The sequence below is a fragment of the Pecten maximus genome, chromosome 16 (genome assembly GCF_902652985.1).
Source record: "Pecten maximus chromosome 16, xPecMax1.1, whole genome shotgun sequence".
Lineage (NCBI taxonomy): Eukaryota > Metazoa > Mollusca > Bivalvia > Pectinida > Pectinidae > Pecten > Pecten maximus.
In genome coordinates this window covers 8401916-8421015 of record NC_047030.1, presented here as the reverse complement: position 1 = coordinate 8421015, position 19100 = coordinate 8401916, and the positions used below count along the sequence as shown (strand labels likewise).

General features: G+C 35.2%; 2 protein-coding genes across 5 annotated transcripts; one reads left to right on the top strand and one right to left on the bottom strand.

Moving 5' to 3' along the window:
- Positions 1 to 864: 864 nt before the first annotated feature.
- LOC117345040 (hyaluronidase-4-like) lies at positions 865 to 9299 on the top strand. Of its 2 annotated transcripts, none has more exons than XM_033907976.1 (4): positions 865 to 1248; positions 6543 to 6683; positions 7979 to 8216; positions 8919 to 9299. In XM_033907976.1, exons 2-4 carry the CDS (start codon positions 6550 to 6552, stop codon positions 9255 to 9257), a joined length of 711 nt encoding a protein of 236 aa, XP_033763867.1. In that variant the 5' UTR covers positions 865 to 1248; positions 6543 to 6549; the 3' UTR covers positions 9258 to 9299. The 2 variants fall into 2 exon arrangements, with proteins under 2 accessions (XP_033763867.1, XP_033763866.1); XM_033907975.1 differs by lacking the exon at positions 865 to 1248 and adding an exon at positions 5590 to 6424.
- Positions 9300 to 10200: 901 nt separating this feature from the next.
- On the bottom strand, positions 10201 to 18658 carry LOC117345039 (putative tRNA (cytidine(32)/guanosine(34)-2'-O)-methyltransferase). Of its 3 annotated transcripts, none has more exons than XM_033907974.1 (11): positions 18604 to 18658; positions 17687 to 17866; positions 17070 to 17139; positions 16403 to 16505; positions 15720 to 15798; positions 14591 to 14643; positions 14106 to 14159; positions 12835 to 12937; positions 12029 to 12112; positions 11121 to 11224; positions 10201 to 10561 (listed from the first exon to the last, which is right to left on the bottom strand). In XM_033907974.1, exons 2-11 carry the CDS (start codon positions 17805 to 17807, stop codon positions 10241 to 10243), a joined length of 1092 nt encoding a protein of 363 aa, XP_033763865.1. In that variant the 5' UTR covers positions 17808 to 17866; positions 18604 to 18658; the 3' UTR covers positions 10201 to 10240. The 3 variants fall into 3 exon arrangements, with proteins under 3 accessions (XP_033763865.1, XP_033763864.1, XP_033763863.1); XM_033907973.1 differs by having other exon boundaries at positions 18456 to 18619; XM_033907972.1 differs by having other exon boundaries at positions 18490 to 18619.
- Between the last annotated feature and the right edge of the window lie 442 nt (positions 18659 to 19100).

Sequence of the window (19100 nt, the reverse complement as noted above, 5' to 3'; positions counted from 1 at the left end):
AGTGGGGTTTTACTCTATATTTTTGAGCAGGTAAAAAATATAACCTGAAATGCAATGATTACCTCCAAGATTATCAACAAACTTATTTAGGATCACTTACTCTTCAGACTTCTTTCTTTTATCCTGTCAATCTATACTTCAAAATATCAAAATTTTCATACAAACAGAAAAAAACACAAGCTTGAAATTCCCCAGCAGAAAAGAAAGTTAGATAGTTCATACCATCAACAAATATCTCCAAAACATCAAAGTCAAAGTCAGAGCAAAAGCAACAAGCTTCTGAAAACTCAAAGTCAGAAAAAAACCCAATGAAACCAGCAGGAACATCACTAACATCAGCCATAATGACCCTTTTTCCTTGCAAATAAAATTATGTTCTAGCTCTGTCTTAATATCAATGTATGAAAATATTCAAATCCATAATATATATGGATTGAAACCAAATTAATGGACAATATAAGTCCAATAATTCAAATAACAGATTACAGGTTAGACTGACATGAAATTTAAACCAAAATCTTAAAAACTAGCTATTGAAATCAGAACTTAACCAAATATCCACCAAAGCATATGCAAGTTATGTCCTATTTTCATAAGCCTCAATTTGAAAATGTGATCATGGCATACTTGCCAACTTTCCCGATTTAGTCGGGAATTTCCCGATTCCAGACACCCTGCCCCGTCTCCCGATCGTATAGATAAAACATAGTGTATTCTCCCGATTTTGGAGAATATGTCTTGATAACCCCGTATGGAGCCCCTATTCATCTTGTTAGATTCACTTAGGCCTATGACAGGTAACGCTTGCTGGCTGGTGAAAGGCATATGTGTGGGGCATTGGTCAGTTAACTGACCTCAGAGACCTGCTCACAGACCGTAACGAAATTCTGACACTTCACTGGCTGCAAGGGGTGACAATACCCCGATAAATAAACAATTAATTAAAACCAATTAAGCTGAGGACGCGTGGTGAAGGTTTTGTAGCAGGTCAGTCATGGTTGATTAAACGCTTGTAAATGGCTTCGTATACTGCCTTTGATGTCAAGCGCATAAAAGCCCTCTACTTGACAGTATATCTCGGACAGAAAAAGTGAAAACAACACTGGCAATGTTATCAACGGAGTATCAAATTTGACAGATTACTTATTGAAATGTTAACTACATTTAAACATTGGCTGATCTTTAGATAATTAGCACAAGGAAATAAATTCACAATAACGACCATATAGGCCGAAGGCCTGGTTGCCGGTAGGTAACGTCGTTTCAATCACTGTAGCATCAGCATACTTCGTGTCAATTAGCAGAGACTTATTTTGGCAGAAACTTTCCCAATTCACATTTTGAAAGACAGAAACATGTCCACAAATACTCACTTTCTTAAACTAAATACTGTCATGTTAAAACTTTGAATTTAAGTATCAGTCCCCACCTACAAAGTACTGAGTTGTAAGCCTATATAGTGATTACAACGGCTGGTACAGCCCTTTTTATTTTATTTTTTGTATTATTGTCTTTGTTGTAATCCAAAGGAAACATTTGAAATTTCATTCAGATATTATATTGTACTCTAGATATTTATCGTGACAGTTTAGGTATTTTCTTTTGAAGTTTACTGCTGGAGAGAAAGCTTGATAGAAAGCGATATCATTGTGATAATTTGCATTTAATTGACTGACATCTATCTTACAACATAATTTTCATAACATATCTAAGTAAATACTTTTATTTAGAGTGAACAGTGAGTTAAATCATTTCCAGAAATAATTAAAAATGATGTAATTTTGCAGTTTTTTTTTTTTTCTTGTAACTTGTTGCTTAAAGAATTATCTTTCCAAACTTGAATAAAAAAGATCATTGGCCAAGCTTGAAATAAGTTTTTTCCCACCTTTTTTTCAGTGAGGGAAGGAAGCTTAAGTGTTCATGCAAGGAATTTATTTTCCAATAGCAAATTATCTCCCCTTAGTTTTTGTTTGCTAAATGTGTCGCGCGTGAAATGTGTTTTCCGGTCAAAAAAATGTCGCCCACGCACTTTCTCCCCCATGAGAATTTTAAAAAGTTGGCAAGTATGGACTGATGTCATTTCCTGTTTGATCCATAATACACTGTGGGGGTTAAAAAAAAACTACCACAGTGCCACTTCATATATCTAAGCTATAATTCTAGCATAATTGTTTAAAAGAGGTTTTTTTATGCATTTGTTCACCTGCATGTTCAGAACTTGAAGAAAATCTTACACATTAATTACTTTGCAATAATTATTGTTTTTAGATTTGCAGTCACCAGCTGAACCAAACATACAATTTTACTTAATTCAGTCTCAAAAAGCAACTGAGATATATATTGTTCTTGATTATATGTTCATCACACAAAAGTATTACGCAAGGTTAAAAAGTTCAATGTATATTCTTGTGTGTATAAAATTACTTGCTAACTTTCCCTGATTGGGATGGAAACTCCTGTTTTTTACATTCAAGTAAGACAAAAATTATGAACAGTAAAACTTCCAATTGAAAAAAACAAACAATCAATAGGTCAGAAAGAGCAGCTAAATCTAAGACAAGCTATTCAAAGGAATAAGTTTATTAAAAGGAGGTCTATATGTTATTGTGGCTTGAATTTTTTATAGCATATGCAATCACCCACAGGATATTTTGTCTAAATGCCTTAATATACCGTATTTGACCTAATAAGGGCACCTACCCTAATAAGGGCGCCCCTACCTTTTTTCAAGGAAATAAATCTTTGACCGAGTGTCAAAATGGTGTCAAAATGGTGTTGAAAAGTAATAATTCATGTGAAATATTTTGCTACTTTATGTGTTCAATTTTCTTCAGCAAATTAAGTAACTGGAACACATGTTTTCGCCACATTTTGTGTATTCCTACAGGCTATAGATGACATGTCAGTGCAAAGAGCACCCAAAACTAAACACACATACAAATAATAACTTACCATCTTTATTTGAAGATAAAGTAAAGACTTCATTCTTGTATGTTGATAAATAACTTTTGTTCAGGACAGAAAGCTAGTAAAAGACATTGTAAATCAATTATTAGGTAAAAGAAAAAGATGTCTGATATGATCTGGGAAATCACCTGTCTCTATAAATAGAACACAAATGGTAGAACACACGTTCTCTGGTCTAAAGATCAGCTGGCATAGTTTACAAGTTTACAGGAGTATTCAAGTGATGTTAAAGCTTAATATATGATAATGAACAGATATCTTCATCTGGAATATGTTTATGACTGAATATTTTACCGTTTCCACAACCTTGGGTATTCTGCTATAAGGTATAGTCTGTTTCATAAAACTTCGGAATAATTAATCTGAATAAGGGCGCCCCACTGTCAATTACCCGCGCCCTGCGCCCTTATTAGGTCAAATACGGTATTGGTTTTTAATGCTTAAACACTAAAGGATTCTTGTGTGTCTAAATGTCTGCCATACTCTTCTGCATGTCCATGTAATGTGTGTCTATATTCTTGGTCTTCAAGACTTAGTCACAAGAATGCAAGATTGAGGAATTCATAAGTCCATCATTCTTGTGTGCCTAAATGTTCATCATACTTGTGAGTCTCTCTTTCCAAGGACCGTGTGTCTATGTTCTTGGTCTTCAAGACTTATTTATATGTCCATCATTCTTGTGAGTCTAATTGTCCATAATTCTTGTGTGTCTAAATGTCCAGGGATTGTGTGTCTACTCTTTATCTTAAAAATAGTCTGGACCATTGCCTAGATAAACAGAATGCCTCCAAGTATCACACAGCTGACTATGTCCCCTTCATCCATTTTGAGCAAGACCATAACATGTGTTTACTTTACTAATTTTTAGAATAGAAAATTAGACACACAATGTATATATGTCCAAAAACATTCTAAACTGTGAACAAACATTTCTAAGAATGAATGCACACACATTAAAATAGTTAACAAGTAAAAATCATTTTAAAATTCAAACACTAAAAACTATTGTACAAAACTTACCTTGAGTTCAATATTCAGCTGATCACATCTTTTCCTGAAGACTCCATTTTCTTTGTGTGGCTATTGCAAATACCAAGAGTCCGATGCAACATTGTGTGACTATTGCAAATACAAGTCCAATGTAACAAGCTTTCTGATTGGATGTTCACAAGCTCTCCTTCCACAGCTATAGATGAGTCTGATTGGATGATCTAAAACTATTCTACTAACCATTTTTAGAATACAGTACAAGTCAACCTATGGTAATGTCCAAGTTCTGGACAATTTGATGGACAGATCATGGACATACTACCTTATGTGGCTATGGTTAGAAAAACAAATAGACACATAAAACACATGCCCAAGCATTTTCCTAGATTTTATTGTGTGTTTAGACACACAACTCAAAATAGACACACAGTATCACACTGGGCTCAAAAATAGACACACAATGTATCCCTCGTGAGAACGGAGGGAGGGACGGACGGACGACGGACCACGGACACAGGGCGATTTGAATAGCCCACCATCTGATGATGGTGGGCTAAAAACAGGCCCAGAGAGCCTGCATAATAATAAATGCTCACCTACGGTATATATTTCAGTAATCATGGCAAAATACTCTCATAAAAATATAAGTTATATTACATGTTTTCTACTTTTTGACCTGCTTCTCCCAACAATGGTTCAAACCAAAAGTGGAACAAACCCTGTAATTCTTAAAGAAGATAAAGGATTTTAATGAATTTGCTATATTTTCTATGTACAGACTCCCTCTCTAGACCTCAGGGGAGCCACCATTTAAGCTATACTCTCCTCATTTTACAAAACTGAATTTCCTTTGGCCAATAATGCTCAGATCTTCATCAAAGTCATAAATTATCTCTAATTCTCTTATTGGACCTCATCCCTCTGAACCCAGGGGAGCAAAAACATATTTTAAAAAATGTGATTCCCTTTGCCCTGATCTAACTTCTATTAAGTCATTTAGGAGGAATAGCGATTTACCTCTATTCCCTTTATTTGACCCCACCCCTCTGGCCATAGTTCAGCCACACTCTCTTATTATACATTGGATTTCTTTCCCAAATAATGCTTCAGATCAAATGTTACCAAAACCCATTCAGTCCTTTAGAATAGTAGAGATTTAAAGGATTTCACCTCTATTTGACCCCACCCTCTGGCCCCAGGTGAGCCACACCCTTTGTTTATATACAATGTGTATCATTGGATTTCTTTTGCCCAATAATGCTTCAGATCAAATAATTTAACATTATTTTTGAGCTTACTTCCTTTTATGAAACTCTCAGAAATGTGTTGTTTAGTATTATTATATGATGCACCTAATTTTGAGCATACATTGAATATATTTCATACACGATAAGTATTGCACTCTGATAAATGTACGTATTATCTATGCTCAATGCTTGGGAGTTATCTTGATAATTTGATGTATTGTGTAAATTATGCTGTAATGTGCGATGTACATGTATATGAATTACATGAATCAATTTATGTTACTTTCTCTTATGCTTATATTTTTTTTTATTAATTTGTATATTTGTAATTAGTTAAATAATGATTACTGTTTTGCATTTGGAACTTCTTATATTTATATTTACATGTACTGTGGGCTGGAGGCCTTTGATACTGAAATAAATGAAACTTGAAACTTGAATAATGCTTCAGATCAAATTTCACCAAAATCTATTCAGTTCTTTAGGAATAGTAGAGATTTAAAGGATCAATTTACATCCATTACCCTTCCGCTACGGCCAAAGAGCCACACCCTCCTTTTAATACATTGGATTTCGTTTACCCAATAATTCTCCTGACCTGATATTTCATCAAAATCCATTCAGTCATTCAGGACTAGAAGCAATTTAAATTATTCACTTTGAGTTTCTCTATTGGGTCTGTCCCGCCCCTCTGGCCCCAGGGGAGCTACGTCCTTCATTTATACAACATTGAATCTCCTTTACCCAATCATGCCCATAACCAAATTTCATTGAATTATATCAAATTTCCTAAAAATTTGTTCAGTCATTTAGGACTAGTAAAGACTAACGGATTTAACTCTACCAGGTATTTCGCCTATTAGGCCTCGCTCTTCCAGCCCCAAGGGAGCCACTCCCTCCATTTATTCAACAATGGATTTACTTTGCAAAATAATGCTCCAGAAAAATTTTCATCAAAATACTTTTAGTCACTCAGTAAAAGCAGCGATTCAAAGGATTTACCTCTATTGGACTGTGCCCCTCCTGACTCAGAGGATCGAGTCACACCCTCCATTCAAACAACATTTTATCACCTTTGCCTAATAATGCTCCAGTTCAAATTTTATCAGACTAATCCATTCAGACATTCAGGACTAGTATCAATTCAAAGGAAATGTCGATAGACAAAGAAAGATGGAAGCTACACCATGGCATATAAGCTCATCAGCCAATGGGGCCAGGTGAGCTAAATATATGTTTTCTGAAATCAAAAACTAGTAAAAGGACGCCTCATAAGATAATGCTGTTGTCGATACAAAGTTTTTATAGTTAACCAAAGGATCTATTGTTTCGCTTCAGGTTACTTATGAACAAGACATTATGGAAAGCAACAGAAATGAGGAGAAGTGGTAAATGGGGTTTTTATGGGTTCCCACGGTGTTACAACTACCGCCAAGGACAAGCTTACTGTGCCAACGACACCATACAGTATAATAATGAGTAGGTATCATTATTAGTCAGTCTTTATACCCAAGTTGTTCTCATTTGTATTGGTAAATATGCGTTTCATTTTCACAGGAAACTGATATTCCACAGGGACTTGCATAAACACCCTACCCCATGGTCTGTTAATATTATATTATGACATTAATGTGGAGCATAGGGGTGGGGGAGGTATTGTGTAAAGTCAACAGTCTAGGAAAAGTTTCATGAAGTCTCATATGAAATAAAAACTGAAGCTATAGGATCTGATATAGACATGGATCATTGGGTTGGGTGTTTGTGTGAAGTCTGCATAAATTGTTTTTTTGTTTTGTTTTTTATATGCTTCACTGTAGTCTGAAAGATTCTGACTATTTATCCGATTCAATACCCTGGTATACTGCTACAGGCAGATGAAAGTCTATCATCTGCCCGTAACAGTGTTGTCTATGGAGCTCTGTAAGATATACTCCAGTATCCACCTTCGCTTCCTTCACCTGAGACATCTTCTAACCTGCACCTACAGGACGTTGGACGGCTCCGTCTTTTTGAGCTATTTTTCCCCATTAAAGCAGATAGATAGTTAGAATCACTTGGACTTGTTTCCCAGCAACTGAGGATAATGACCAATAGATACTGGTTTTGATCAACAATGCAGAACATCTTTGTTGTTTTCAGTATTTCTTATGAATCTATATACACATTAATATAAGGTGTATACCATTGAATGAATTATTTTAGTTACATTGTGTCTTATGGTAGTCCGGTGTCCTTTTAATTTCCATGTCATGTGTTGTTGGTGAAATACAACATGTTAATTTATTTTAATGTTCATAGTTTGGCCAGTAGTACGACATTGATCTGGACGGCCAGTTTCATTTACACTGAGCATTACAGTTTTCTACTCCAAATGACGATATAAAATGTTAGCCATCATTTGTAATTAAGAGTTTATTCCGTCTTAGACCAAGGTCATTCAAGGTTGATTCCTTCATTCTGTTTTATTTCTGATCATCTTTACCAAACTTCAGGAAGCAAAATTAATAAAAGTATTCCTCAATTCCAAAGACAATTTCATTCACTCAAAATCAATACATACCAATCTTATACTAAATTTGTATACCCTCTATTACTACACACAACTGCATTTTCTTATTTGTATTTAAGTTTTTATTACTTGCAGTACTTTTAGTCTTTTTTCATGTTGATTTTCTTTGGTTGCATTTATCTTTTGTTGTTTTCATTTGCCTGCTGGGTTTATTGTCCAATGAACAGTATGCATTAAAGAATTACCGTTACTTTATTTTGTACAGATTATCATGGCTTTTCAATGCTAGTTTGGCACTCTTCCCTTCGATCTACTTGGATAAAGATTTGTTCCCAAGTGTGGTAGAAAGGGCCCTTCGGGTTCAGGGGATCCTCAGGGAGTCACTGAGGGTGAGGAACATGCTGAAGGAGTCACACCAGTGTATAGAGTGCCAACAGACCAGGACCAAGCCGATTTACGCCTACACTAGATACCGGTACAGACAGGAACAGTTTTACATCACTGTAAGTAGAATTATGGGGCATTATACATTATACGATGGGCCTGTTCCGTAGACAGGGATATCTCAACCCTTGTGTAAGGGTTTGGCTGACCAGCATGAGGCTTGCGGACAAACCAGACTCTTATATAAGGGTTCAGATATCCCTGTCTGTGGTATAAGCCTATGTTTTGATGATTTTTCTCATATACTGTACTTACAAAAAGAAACAGATTGTAAGGTGTTGTGATTCTTTTCCGTTGCTCCATTATGAAAATATGTGTCAAAAATGATGACATTATTCTTTTTGAGTGGCGTCATAGTGTGTGCCAGCTCTTTCCCTAACCCATGTGAGATTAATCCCAACCCTATCATCGATCGCCCTTTGAAGTATATGAGAATAAAAATACAATCAAATAATTATACTGCATTTATCCTGTAAAAAACCCCAAACAAGAGGAGCATGCTATACATATGAAAGATCCACCAAGAACTTTCTGTATAAAAGTCATGACAAACTTCAACCAATAAATCCAAGATGGCCACTTATTGACCATTTGTTTCCTCAGAGCAGTCTCAAAATTAAGCATGGAAAATAAGAAACCATGATTTTGAATACACTCCATTTGTTGATGTTGAGCTACAAATTTTTTTATATAAATGAAGGTTCATCATACAATGTGCTTTCATATTTACTATTTAAACCCTGATTATATTATTTTGGCAGTCTGACCTTGAGAATACTATCGGCCAGTCCTTTGATGCAGGTTTGGATGGCGTCGTAGTGTGGGATAGCTCAGCTAACTTTGAAAACACGTCCGATTGTGTATCAATGAGAGACTACCTGGCACAGACACTTGGGCCCTATATTAAAACCATCACCAGCTTTGCCAGTCAGTGTCATACCCAGTGGTGCAGTCAACATGGCCGCTGTGTTCGGACAGCGTGGCCTCCTACACAACACAGAAACTACAAGGAAGACCAACAAAACAGACGAGAATTTTCTATGTACCGGTGTGTCTGTTCCAAACCATGGTCTGGACAGCACTGTGAACATCACATGTGAAATGAATGTTGTAACTTACCAAATAAAACTTAAACAGAATAATTTCACTTCTGTCATAATTTTGACATCACAGTAACAAGGTCAAGGACAACAACAGAGTTGACACTGTGAGGTTACATTGACAATAAAGCGAAGAATACATAGCAAAAGTTGTGGATTTTTTGGGTTTTTTTTTTTTTTTTTTTTCTACCACAATAGCTAGGTTGGTGTTATTCAACTCTCAAGGCATGAAATACTCATTACAACTGTTGAATAACATTCAGTTTATACCTCATGTGGAATTAACTCTAAACGCATTGCACAATAAGTACTATGGTGTAGATTGCATTTGTTTTTGTCATATTTTAAAAACATGAAATTAATAATCAAGTATTTCATTTATTTTGACATATGATTTGTAATAAATTGTGAAATTTCCATACATTTCCGAAATTGTCAGTACTAATTAGAGGCATTTTACTTTAGGTCATATCCTTACACCCCATCCAATATATGACACAAAACTGGTCAACTCATCCTCAGAATAGCTTTTCTATTGAAGTGGAAACAGGTCACACAAACTTGTGGTTGTTTCAAAAGTTACAAAAAACATGAGCTTTACACGAACTTTAGCGAGTGTTTTGTGTATCATTGAAAAATAACTAACTGGAATGAAAATTTTGTAACCTTTATAATATTATCTAAATAATATTTTTGCGATTTTTCTTTTCCCCAATTACAGTTGTATATGTGATTTACCGGTTTACCATGATGGTACATTTCACATTTTGTGTAAACAAATTTTGTTTTTGTTTTCTTGCTTCATATGTTTTAGAGTAAATTACAAAAATTTGAACCAACGAAAACAAAATTACAGCATGACGATACATACAAACACATTACCACTTGTAGTTTAACAAATCAAGAGTAAAGGATAAATTGAAAAAAACTGTAAAAACACTGATTAATGGTTTTCTTTTTATTTTTGTGACATATTATTTAAGTTAATGGTCCAAAGTCAATTCACTAAGTTTTGATCGTACATTTAAAGTACTGGCGTCCTCGTGTGGTTTTCCCTCCTGTAACATTCTGTTATCTATTCTGTCTTTATCACTTTTGTGAGAAAACTCTACGCCACCACAGGCTCCTTCAACAGTTTTTTCTGATTCATCAACATTTCCAGTTGCCATGGCAGCCGGACAAGATGTCTGTACTTCCTGTTTTGCAAGTTGGTCGGTCTTCCTGAGGTGGCAGGCCTCTTTATATGGGGGACTGATGGGAGACTGTGTAGGAGGGTGGTAGGTGTAGTCCTTTCCTTCCTCCAACTGTTAAGCAAACAACATTTTGGTTTGAATTGGTATTAAGATGGTAGGGTAACACAATGGTAACACATGTACACTTGCCTTTCACCAAGGCAGCTGGGGTTTGATTCCCCGATCGGACGTGGAAAGGTATGGGGTCACCTGCCCGACCACGTGATTTTCCCCGGGTACTTCGGTTTCCTCCCACAGAAGGACCCCCGCACGCTTCCACTCAGGCCAACAAGCATGATTAATATAAGTTGATATAACTTGTTCGCAATTGTTGTAAAATAAATAAAGTTTACAATTGATATTCCTTATTTATATGTCCCATAAAAATTATTTCTTTGTGTTTCTAATGATACACAAAATCAACCTGTAACTTTTCATTAATAGTCACCTTAAAACAAAGGGCTTTTTTACAAATAAATGTCATACTTCTAGTTTTCTATGACTCAAATAACTTGTTTTTGCCTTTGCATGGTAGAATTTGACGCTAGATTGAAAACATTACTAAAATATTAAATTTTAAATGCCAGTGTATAAAATTGTTTAAATTGTAAAGGGAGATAACTGCACATACCTGGAGTGGGTAGGTTCTGTCAGAGTCAAACCCACTGAGGTCTCCACAGGCTAAGAACGGAACTATGACACGGTTAGGACCCTCCAGGTTGTTAAAATCAACATCTGATGCAATACAAAAGGAAACATATACAATGTACCTATCAACGCTTGTAAATAACCCTTTTACCTATTTTTGTTGATATACTCTTATAAACGATAATACATTGTATGACAAGCTATGGTAAGATGATGAACTGATATCTTCATGATAATAAAATTTATTTTCCACTGTTTGAACTCAGAATGCAGCTTTCTGATTGGTTGAGATTTTTTTTTCATACCTCTATGAAAAAAAAAATCTGAAAATGGCGCGAAAAATTGTGACATTGCATATTGAATTGTGAAAAGGAATCCCTTATTACATCAGTTGAATTGTACATAAAACATGTTTTAATTATGAAAATCAATTTCAGAAATTAATTATAAGTGTTGATGTCAATTATATTTTAGTTTTATTGGGGTACATGTATGAAACAAAATTTTGTTTGCAAACTTTTGTAAGAATCTGCTACACGGATTCATAGTTTGCAAACAATTTTTTTTCCTACTCCAATGAAACTAAAAAAAATGGCATCAATGCTTAAATGATGAATTATCTTAAAGGGCTAATCCAGTAATATTTCTGGAGAATTCCAGAAATAAAGAAATGTATGGTGGATACTGGATGAACACAGCTTATTATAATGAGTGTTTTAAATAAATTAATTCAATGGTTGGTCCCTGGTTGAAAAACCTGAAGTCCTCCAGCTGGTAAGATATTTGACTAAATTAGGATATCTGTTAACACACACATGATGATGTGAGACGTAATGATTACCTGATAAAACATCTGTTATTAATCCTAACCAGAATCTAGTGGAACCTTACCATAGCGATGATCCAGGAGAGGGTTGGACATGTTTGGCTGGTAGCCTTCAGGTGGAGCGTAGCCCTGACAGACAACAAAAGCCTCTGGAAACAAAATAATTCTGATCATTTTCTGTCATAAATGTACTTTGAGCTATAATTGATATATGAAATTGACATTTTGTATAAATAATATAGATGAATTTCAACAATATTTTATGATAAAAACATCTGCATTTTACTGTTTATACATCACTCATCATCTGCTCAAACATTCTCATGAATTGTATTGTACTGTTAACACAAAAATTACCTTTACAATAGCGGTTTACAAGTATATGTGAGGAATTTTTATATCTCACCACTGGCAATTCTTTGTAACAATTATATACATGTATACCATAAATACCATAAAACAATAGACCGCCGACAATTCTTTGTAGCAATTAAGTACATGTATACAGTACCATATAACTTAAACAATACACAAAGTAAAAAACTCTGATGGCAAAGGTCAAAATTTGAGTATTTTTGTCTATTTTTCTCATGAATGTATGAGCTTTGTGACGTACAAAATCATACGTTCATGTCAAAGCAATGTCAAATGATAGATTCATTTTAATGGTACATGTGGATGTTCATATATCCAAGAAAATAATAAAAGAAATATTTAAAATAGCTGTCGAGAGCATAATTATATGTAAGATAAACCTATAACCTTGTAGTACATGTAATTGCGAAAATTCATCACATCCTCCATAATTTTTTTCACAATAAAAGTGTTCAGAAAAAACACCACAACATTTCTGCATAGCATTTACACCTACCTATACTGGAGTTCCGACTACTCCTCGGTTTAAAAATAGACACTAGTGGAAAAAATACTTTGAGTTGGGAATACAGCAACGTCACATCCTTGCCTCGAAATATCTGAAAATGTGTAATGAAGAAACATAAACACACGTAGCTCTATTGACTTATTGTAACATTTATAGGCTCGCTAACACTGAATGGGAGATTCGGGTCAATTAATGCCTTATACAAATGTATTTCCATTGGCTTTGCATTATCAAGATTTAACTTTACAAAACAAAATAGAAAGTTGTCAGACCATAATTTTCCTATAATTCCTAATCGGGAATGTTCCTGATGTCATCACTGAATAATGTCATGTTGTCTGACGTCACTATATTAAGTATGTTTTTGATGTCACAATAATTTGCACAATCGGATTGAAAAACATGATTGATCAATTTAACTTACAACAATTGATGTAGTTCTATTGTGCTAAAGGAGAATATCCTCACAATGGAATAAACTGGTTATAATGTTGAAATTAAAGGTCAAGGTCAAAGAAGTGCAAAGTTTACAAAAATTTCACCTCCGGCCCATAGCTTCTAAACTGTTGGAAGATATTTTGATGAAATTTGATGCTTACTTGCACCTGCTAAATTCATGTGCAGTGCATTGCAGTTACATCACTGTAACCTTGACCTCAAAGGTCATATAAATGTGACTTTTACATTAATTTTTTTGTCCACGCCTAATGGTCAAAGGTTTATTGAGTGCTAAAGAAAGATTAATGTATAGTAAGGGAAAAGTGTAGACATATTTTTGTAAAAAAAAAAATCTCTCTTGTTCAATTTGTCTGCAATCCAGCGAAAATTCTGTCCTTTGTGTCGCCTACAAAAAGCAGGTGACAAATATTAATCACTATGTCAGTGTCATCAGTGTTACTAAAACAGAAAATTTGTTTCCATACAATAATTCAGTTTCACTGGGGTCAATCAGACTCAAACGTCATGCAGATCTTCCTTATCAAAAGTACTTGCTTGGGATTGTTTTTCATGTCCGAAGGTCAAAGGTCAAGGTCACTGTTACCAAAAATATATAATTTGTTTCCATGCAAGAACTCTTGTAATCACCCAACTTTCTGCACAGACAGCACATCCACTTCTGAATTTTTTTTTTATATACATGTATAGGACATTAACTTTCCGAAGAAGGCAGTTCAATACATAAATTGGTTGGGTACTGCAATATGTATCTCTATAGCTATGAGTGGTCATTTTAATCTGAAGAGACATGGACAGTTTACCTTAGCAACAAATGTTCCACCGGTCTTTAGGACATGAGTAGTGATGTTCAGTGCCTGTAGATGTAAAAAATTGTATCCCAGCAACAACATATAAAATATCAAAACATCAAGTATATTTCATTCTTAAGTGGAAGCCAGAAAATACTGAACTTTTTGATATACAATTACTGTATATTCTTCTTGTAGACACCAAGTAAATACAGGTACAAGAAAATGCAAAAATTGTTATAGGTGGAATACATACAACACAATTCTTATTTCGAGTTAATAAAAGCAGAGTCTTTGAACACCTGGTATTAAATCAGATTTCAAGATATCAGTGTTTGACTCTCATCAAAATTTGGAATATGATGATCATTGTGTCTGCAGGGAATGTATAAAAGAGGATGTTTGAATAATCAGGGGTAGGATTATAGACAGGTTTGTGATATACATGTATTGCTTAGTCAAATTAACCTGCTTTTATATACAATTGTCATACTTACAGCTAATAACAGTTGTGCTTGAATATACTCATCAATATCGTGAAGTCCAGTCACTAGAAAAAAAATTAAAGCAATATGTATAAATTACCACTAAATTATTATTCACAATCTGTTAACTATATCATACCAAACACATAAACTGTATTATATTTAGTAAAGACTGAATAGCGTTTCAAATTTCTTGTTTGCCTGTTGGGTTTATCATCCCATGAACAGCAAGGGTCATTTTGAAGGGCAAGTTCTCCTTTTAGTAGATCACTAAATGGTGACTTTACTTCATGGAACAACCATTACAGGAGGCCCGTCTCATGCCATCCAGTTAGGGTAAAGTATCTTGCCCAAGGACACAACATGACAGCACAGACCAGTCTGTTTCTTAACATCCCGAGAAACAAAGAACTGCCACGGGTAAAGGCAGTGTCGAATCATGCACTCTGATCTTTACCCGAGTTTACGAGGGCTGACGCTCTAACCAACTGGGGTATCACCGCCCCTCATGATTTCCTGTCTGACTGTTTGAGCAATTTTCTTTTTATTAGAAAAAATGATGTATATTTCAAATATTTAAGTGAATTCCTGTAAAAAGCAAACTTTGTACAAAATCTCATATTTAAATACTGTTTTTAATGACTGGATTATCACCAGCACCTGTGGCCCATATATGTAGGCCTTAAATCGTGAGAACATCGATCCAAGTGTAATGGAGGGAAATATACCCATCAATGATAAAAGACCGACATTACACATCAGGTCTGCGATACTATTTCAGATATGATCTTTAAACCTAATTGTTAATCAAGAAAGTTCATAATTTAGAGGTTGTTGAAAAGACAGTAATGATAAATTGCTTGTGTTGAAATACAATTTATATAGCAGAGACTTTGGGACAGTCTGGAGTATCAGCCAGAGGTCATCTGGAGTGACCGGGGAACAGTATACAATGACCACTCTGGAGTGACTGGGGAACAGTATACAATGACCACTCTGGAGTGACCGGGGAACGGTAAATAATGACCATTCTGGAGTGACCAGGGAACGGTATACAATGACCAGTCTGGAGTGACCAGGGAACGGTATACAATGACCATTCTGGAGTGACCGGGGAACAGTATACAATGACCATACTTACCATCTGGTGCTCCGTCACACACTACAAGGTCAGCCTGTTCCCCTTCAAAATGGCCAATGATTTCCTGCGCTGTTGATTTCTAGAAACAAAAAAATGAACAGCACTTTGATAAATAATTTACACTAGTTAATTAAAGATAAGTTGAAACATAAATCTACAGAGTTGGGATAAACTTATTAGTTTGTCTTCAAATCAGGAGTGACTTAAGCCAGATATCTATTTTCATCATGATCACTGAACATGAGATTGTATAAACACAAAACAAACAATATATTAAACTTTTTAAAATATCTAACCAAATTCCACAACTTGAAGAATGCGCCTTACCTTTGTAATATCTGTATCACACCTGTGTTAGCAAAAGGACCTGGTATACGATCGTGTGTTTTACCATTCTAATGTCTGTATCACACCTGTGACAGGTGACAGGACGTATCATTTGCCTTACCTATGTTTTGTACAACACCTGTGACAGGTGACATGACCTATCTTTATCACACCTGTGTTGGGTGACATGACCTATCTTTATCACACCTGTGACAGGTGACATGACCTATCATGTGACTTACCTATGTTATGTCTGTATCACACCTGTGACAGGTGACATGACCTATCATGTGACTTACCTATGTTATGTCTGTATCACACCTGTGACAGGTGACATGACCTATCATGTTACTTACCTTTGTAATATCTCCCTGTAGCTGGATAACACCTGGGATGGGTGCCATGGCCTGCAGATCAACTGCTACAATCTTGACATCCTCACCTTTACCATCCTCGCCTCTGTAAGGAGTGTAGGTATGGATTGATTTGTATAATTGTATGACCGATAGGTTAATCTCCTGACAGTAAGTTTCAAGAATAACTTGTGTAATGATTTTTGTCAATTCAAATTCTTTAATCCTATAATAAATGAATCAACATCTCAGATAAATTTAAACATGTAAAGTATGTATGTATCCATTGTCTGAAACCCACAATACTCTGTTTTAGATCTGGCATTTGACTTGTCATTTGAGTCGATGACAGAGCAACGTCTTATGGGTTTCCAACATTGTATCTGATCATGAGGTATACAGAAATATTTTACAGAACAGTAAATGTGCTACCTGATCATGAGTTGTTTATGACAACATGCTTCAAGTTAATAGGCCAGTCATAATGTTAAGTTTAAACATATCTTATTGACATACAAAAGTGATAAAAGCATATATATATTAATGTTAGCATTTTACAATATTTTGAAATTTTCAAAATGTACCTTGACAACATACCGAGTAAATATGACAACATATTATGAAAAAAGAGTAACCATGACATTGATATGTAAATGAGGAGGTATCTTACCTGAGTTTCCTTGACAACACCTGACTCCAGCTTCCTGGGGCAGCACACAAATCTACCACTTTTTTTACACCTCAAATAACAAACAAATCATTTTTTTACCTCAAAGCGTAATAAGTGTATTTCACAAACGCTCTGACAATATATTATATGTATATATAAATATGTTTATCTATGCATTGATGTCATGTGATCATGATCATCTGGTGTTGAAACCATAACTACGTACATGTACTTTCAAATCTTGTTTAAAATATTTGGCGCAAGTCTGTCAAATCAACAAAATCAGTAATATTAGTCATTGTAAACTATAACAACGCTCTCCAATAAATTGAACCATTGAATGTATCTCTGTGTTAATTTGGCTCATTGTTTTTACACACATATTTAAACGACAGAAAACACAACTGTGTTGTAAGTGTTTGAGCACTGGTAGTCTGAAGGTTACTAATTAATGTTTTATCAGCCTTTTAGAAAACATGAAATGATATGGGCTGGAAAAGGCTGACAAAACATCAGAAACCTTCAGATAGGAGCACTGGGCGAGTTCAGTTCCCGGCAGGGAGAGGAAAAATAATCTCTGCAAAATTGAACTACAGTATATATATAAACATTACTACCTTGGAAAAGGTTAAAGTCTTGATTAATCTGTAGTAATTTGAATGCACTGCGGGCTCTCCATCCTTCCTCCTTTGCCAGCCTGTAATACACATCTCTCTTGTCTTTACTGGACTTTCCCATATTCCAGTCGTGATCTCACCACTTCTCCTCTTTTGAATACAGGTAAATTAAACCTCCCTCTAAAATAAAAAAATGTCTAATTTCGTATTTGTGTGTGCTGAAAGTTATCTTTGAAAGACTGTTGGATGATCAATTTGTGTATATAAAAATCATCATGCATTAACCAGATCTCAAGATGGATAAATAGTGATAACGGTAACCAGACAAACTTGCAAAAATTTAAGCCCATCATGTATATAGCTAGGGCCTGTTCGTTTATGCGAACAAATCGGTCCGCCAGTTTTTAAATGTATTATTTCAAACAAAGATCTTGACGGACTTGAAATATCAATACGACAATAGAGGCCTTGTAAGTTTTTGTCGACAAGACTCGTCTGAAAACTATATAAAATCACCAGGTCCGTCCTTATTTCATCCGTTCATGAATTTAAACGAACAACACCGGTCCAACCACAGGTCCTGTTCTCCAAAAGTGTTATGTTTATATCGACACCCCCCCCCCCCCCCCCCCCCCCATATATTTTATACATACATTACTATTGTAACGTGTCCCTGTGGTCCAACCACAGGTGCTCATTTATATGTACTCTTATTTACGAGTCAGGCACCTGTGGCCCAACCGTTTGGATCGGCCTAGTCATTGATTACCGAAGAAGAATCGCCAAGGTGCAGTTATCAGTACCTTCTTGTTTTGATGGGAGGGTACCGACGATCTAAATAGGAAAACTACAATAAATCTAATCAATTAAACCGAGACACTGTTAAATTACAGCAACACATGTAGATCTACACGAACCATGTTTTTCTTCGGACGACCAAAGTTACCTCCGATTGAAGAGCTCCATTTTTTTAAAATACGTGTTATCGCCCCTTGACCTCAGAAATCGATCATGGATCATATAAATCGATTATGTGTGTATTAAAAGTGGATATTTACTTTCAGTTGTCATATCTGTTTTTATAGTGTTGTTGAGAACCACATTGATATATATATAAATATGAATCTTTAATATTATTTTTTTTACTTCTGGAGGGGAAAAACAAGCAGACAACCTACCGAATGGAAACAAAATATTGCAATAATTCTAACCCAAACTCAGTAAATGAGGGGGCATATTAACAAAATAAAAATGTATACCGAGACTCTTGAGTAACGCTTGTTGAGAACAAATCATAAGACCAGGTGTTCCAGCAGGGGTGGTTTCTGAAGTTAAAAAACCATTGTGTTGACAACACATCCACCAGTAATATCACAACAGGCATGAATCATGTAAAGCTTTTCCATCAGCAGTT

Excerpts from the sequence above, each read along its gene's own strand:
- LOC117345040 (XM_033907975.1), top strand. The coding sequence starts at position 6,378 with ATGGAAGCTACACCATGGCATATAAGCTCATCAGCCAATGGGGCCAG. Across the intron at positions 6,684-7,978 it reads ACCATACAGTATAATAATGA|ATTATCATGGCTTTTCAATG; the intron begins GTAGGTATCATT and ends TATTTTGTACAG. Across the intron at positions 8,217-8,918 it reads AGGAACAGTTTTACATCACT|TCTGACCTTGAGAATACTAT; the intron begins GTAAGTAGAATT and ends TTATTTTGGCAG.
- LOC117345039 (XM_033907974.1), bottom strand. The coding sequence starts at position 17,807 with ATGGGAAAGTCCAGTAAAGACAAGAGAGATGTGTATTACAGGCTGGCA. Across the intron at positions 15,799-16,402 it reads TACAGGGAGATATTACAAAG|AAATCAACAGCGCAGGAAAT; the intron begins GTAAGTAACATG and ends TTTTGTTTCTAG. Across the intron at positions 14,644-15,719 it reads GTGTGACGGAGCACCAGATG|TGACTGGACTTCACGATATT; the intron begins GTAAGTATGGTC and ends TTTTTTTTCTAG.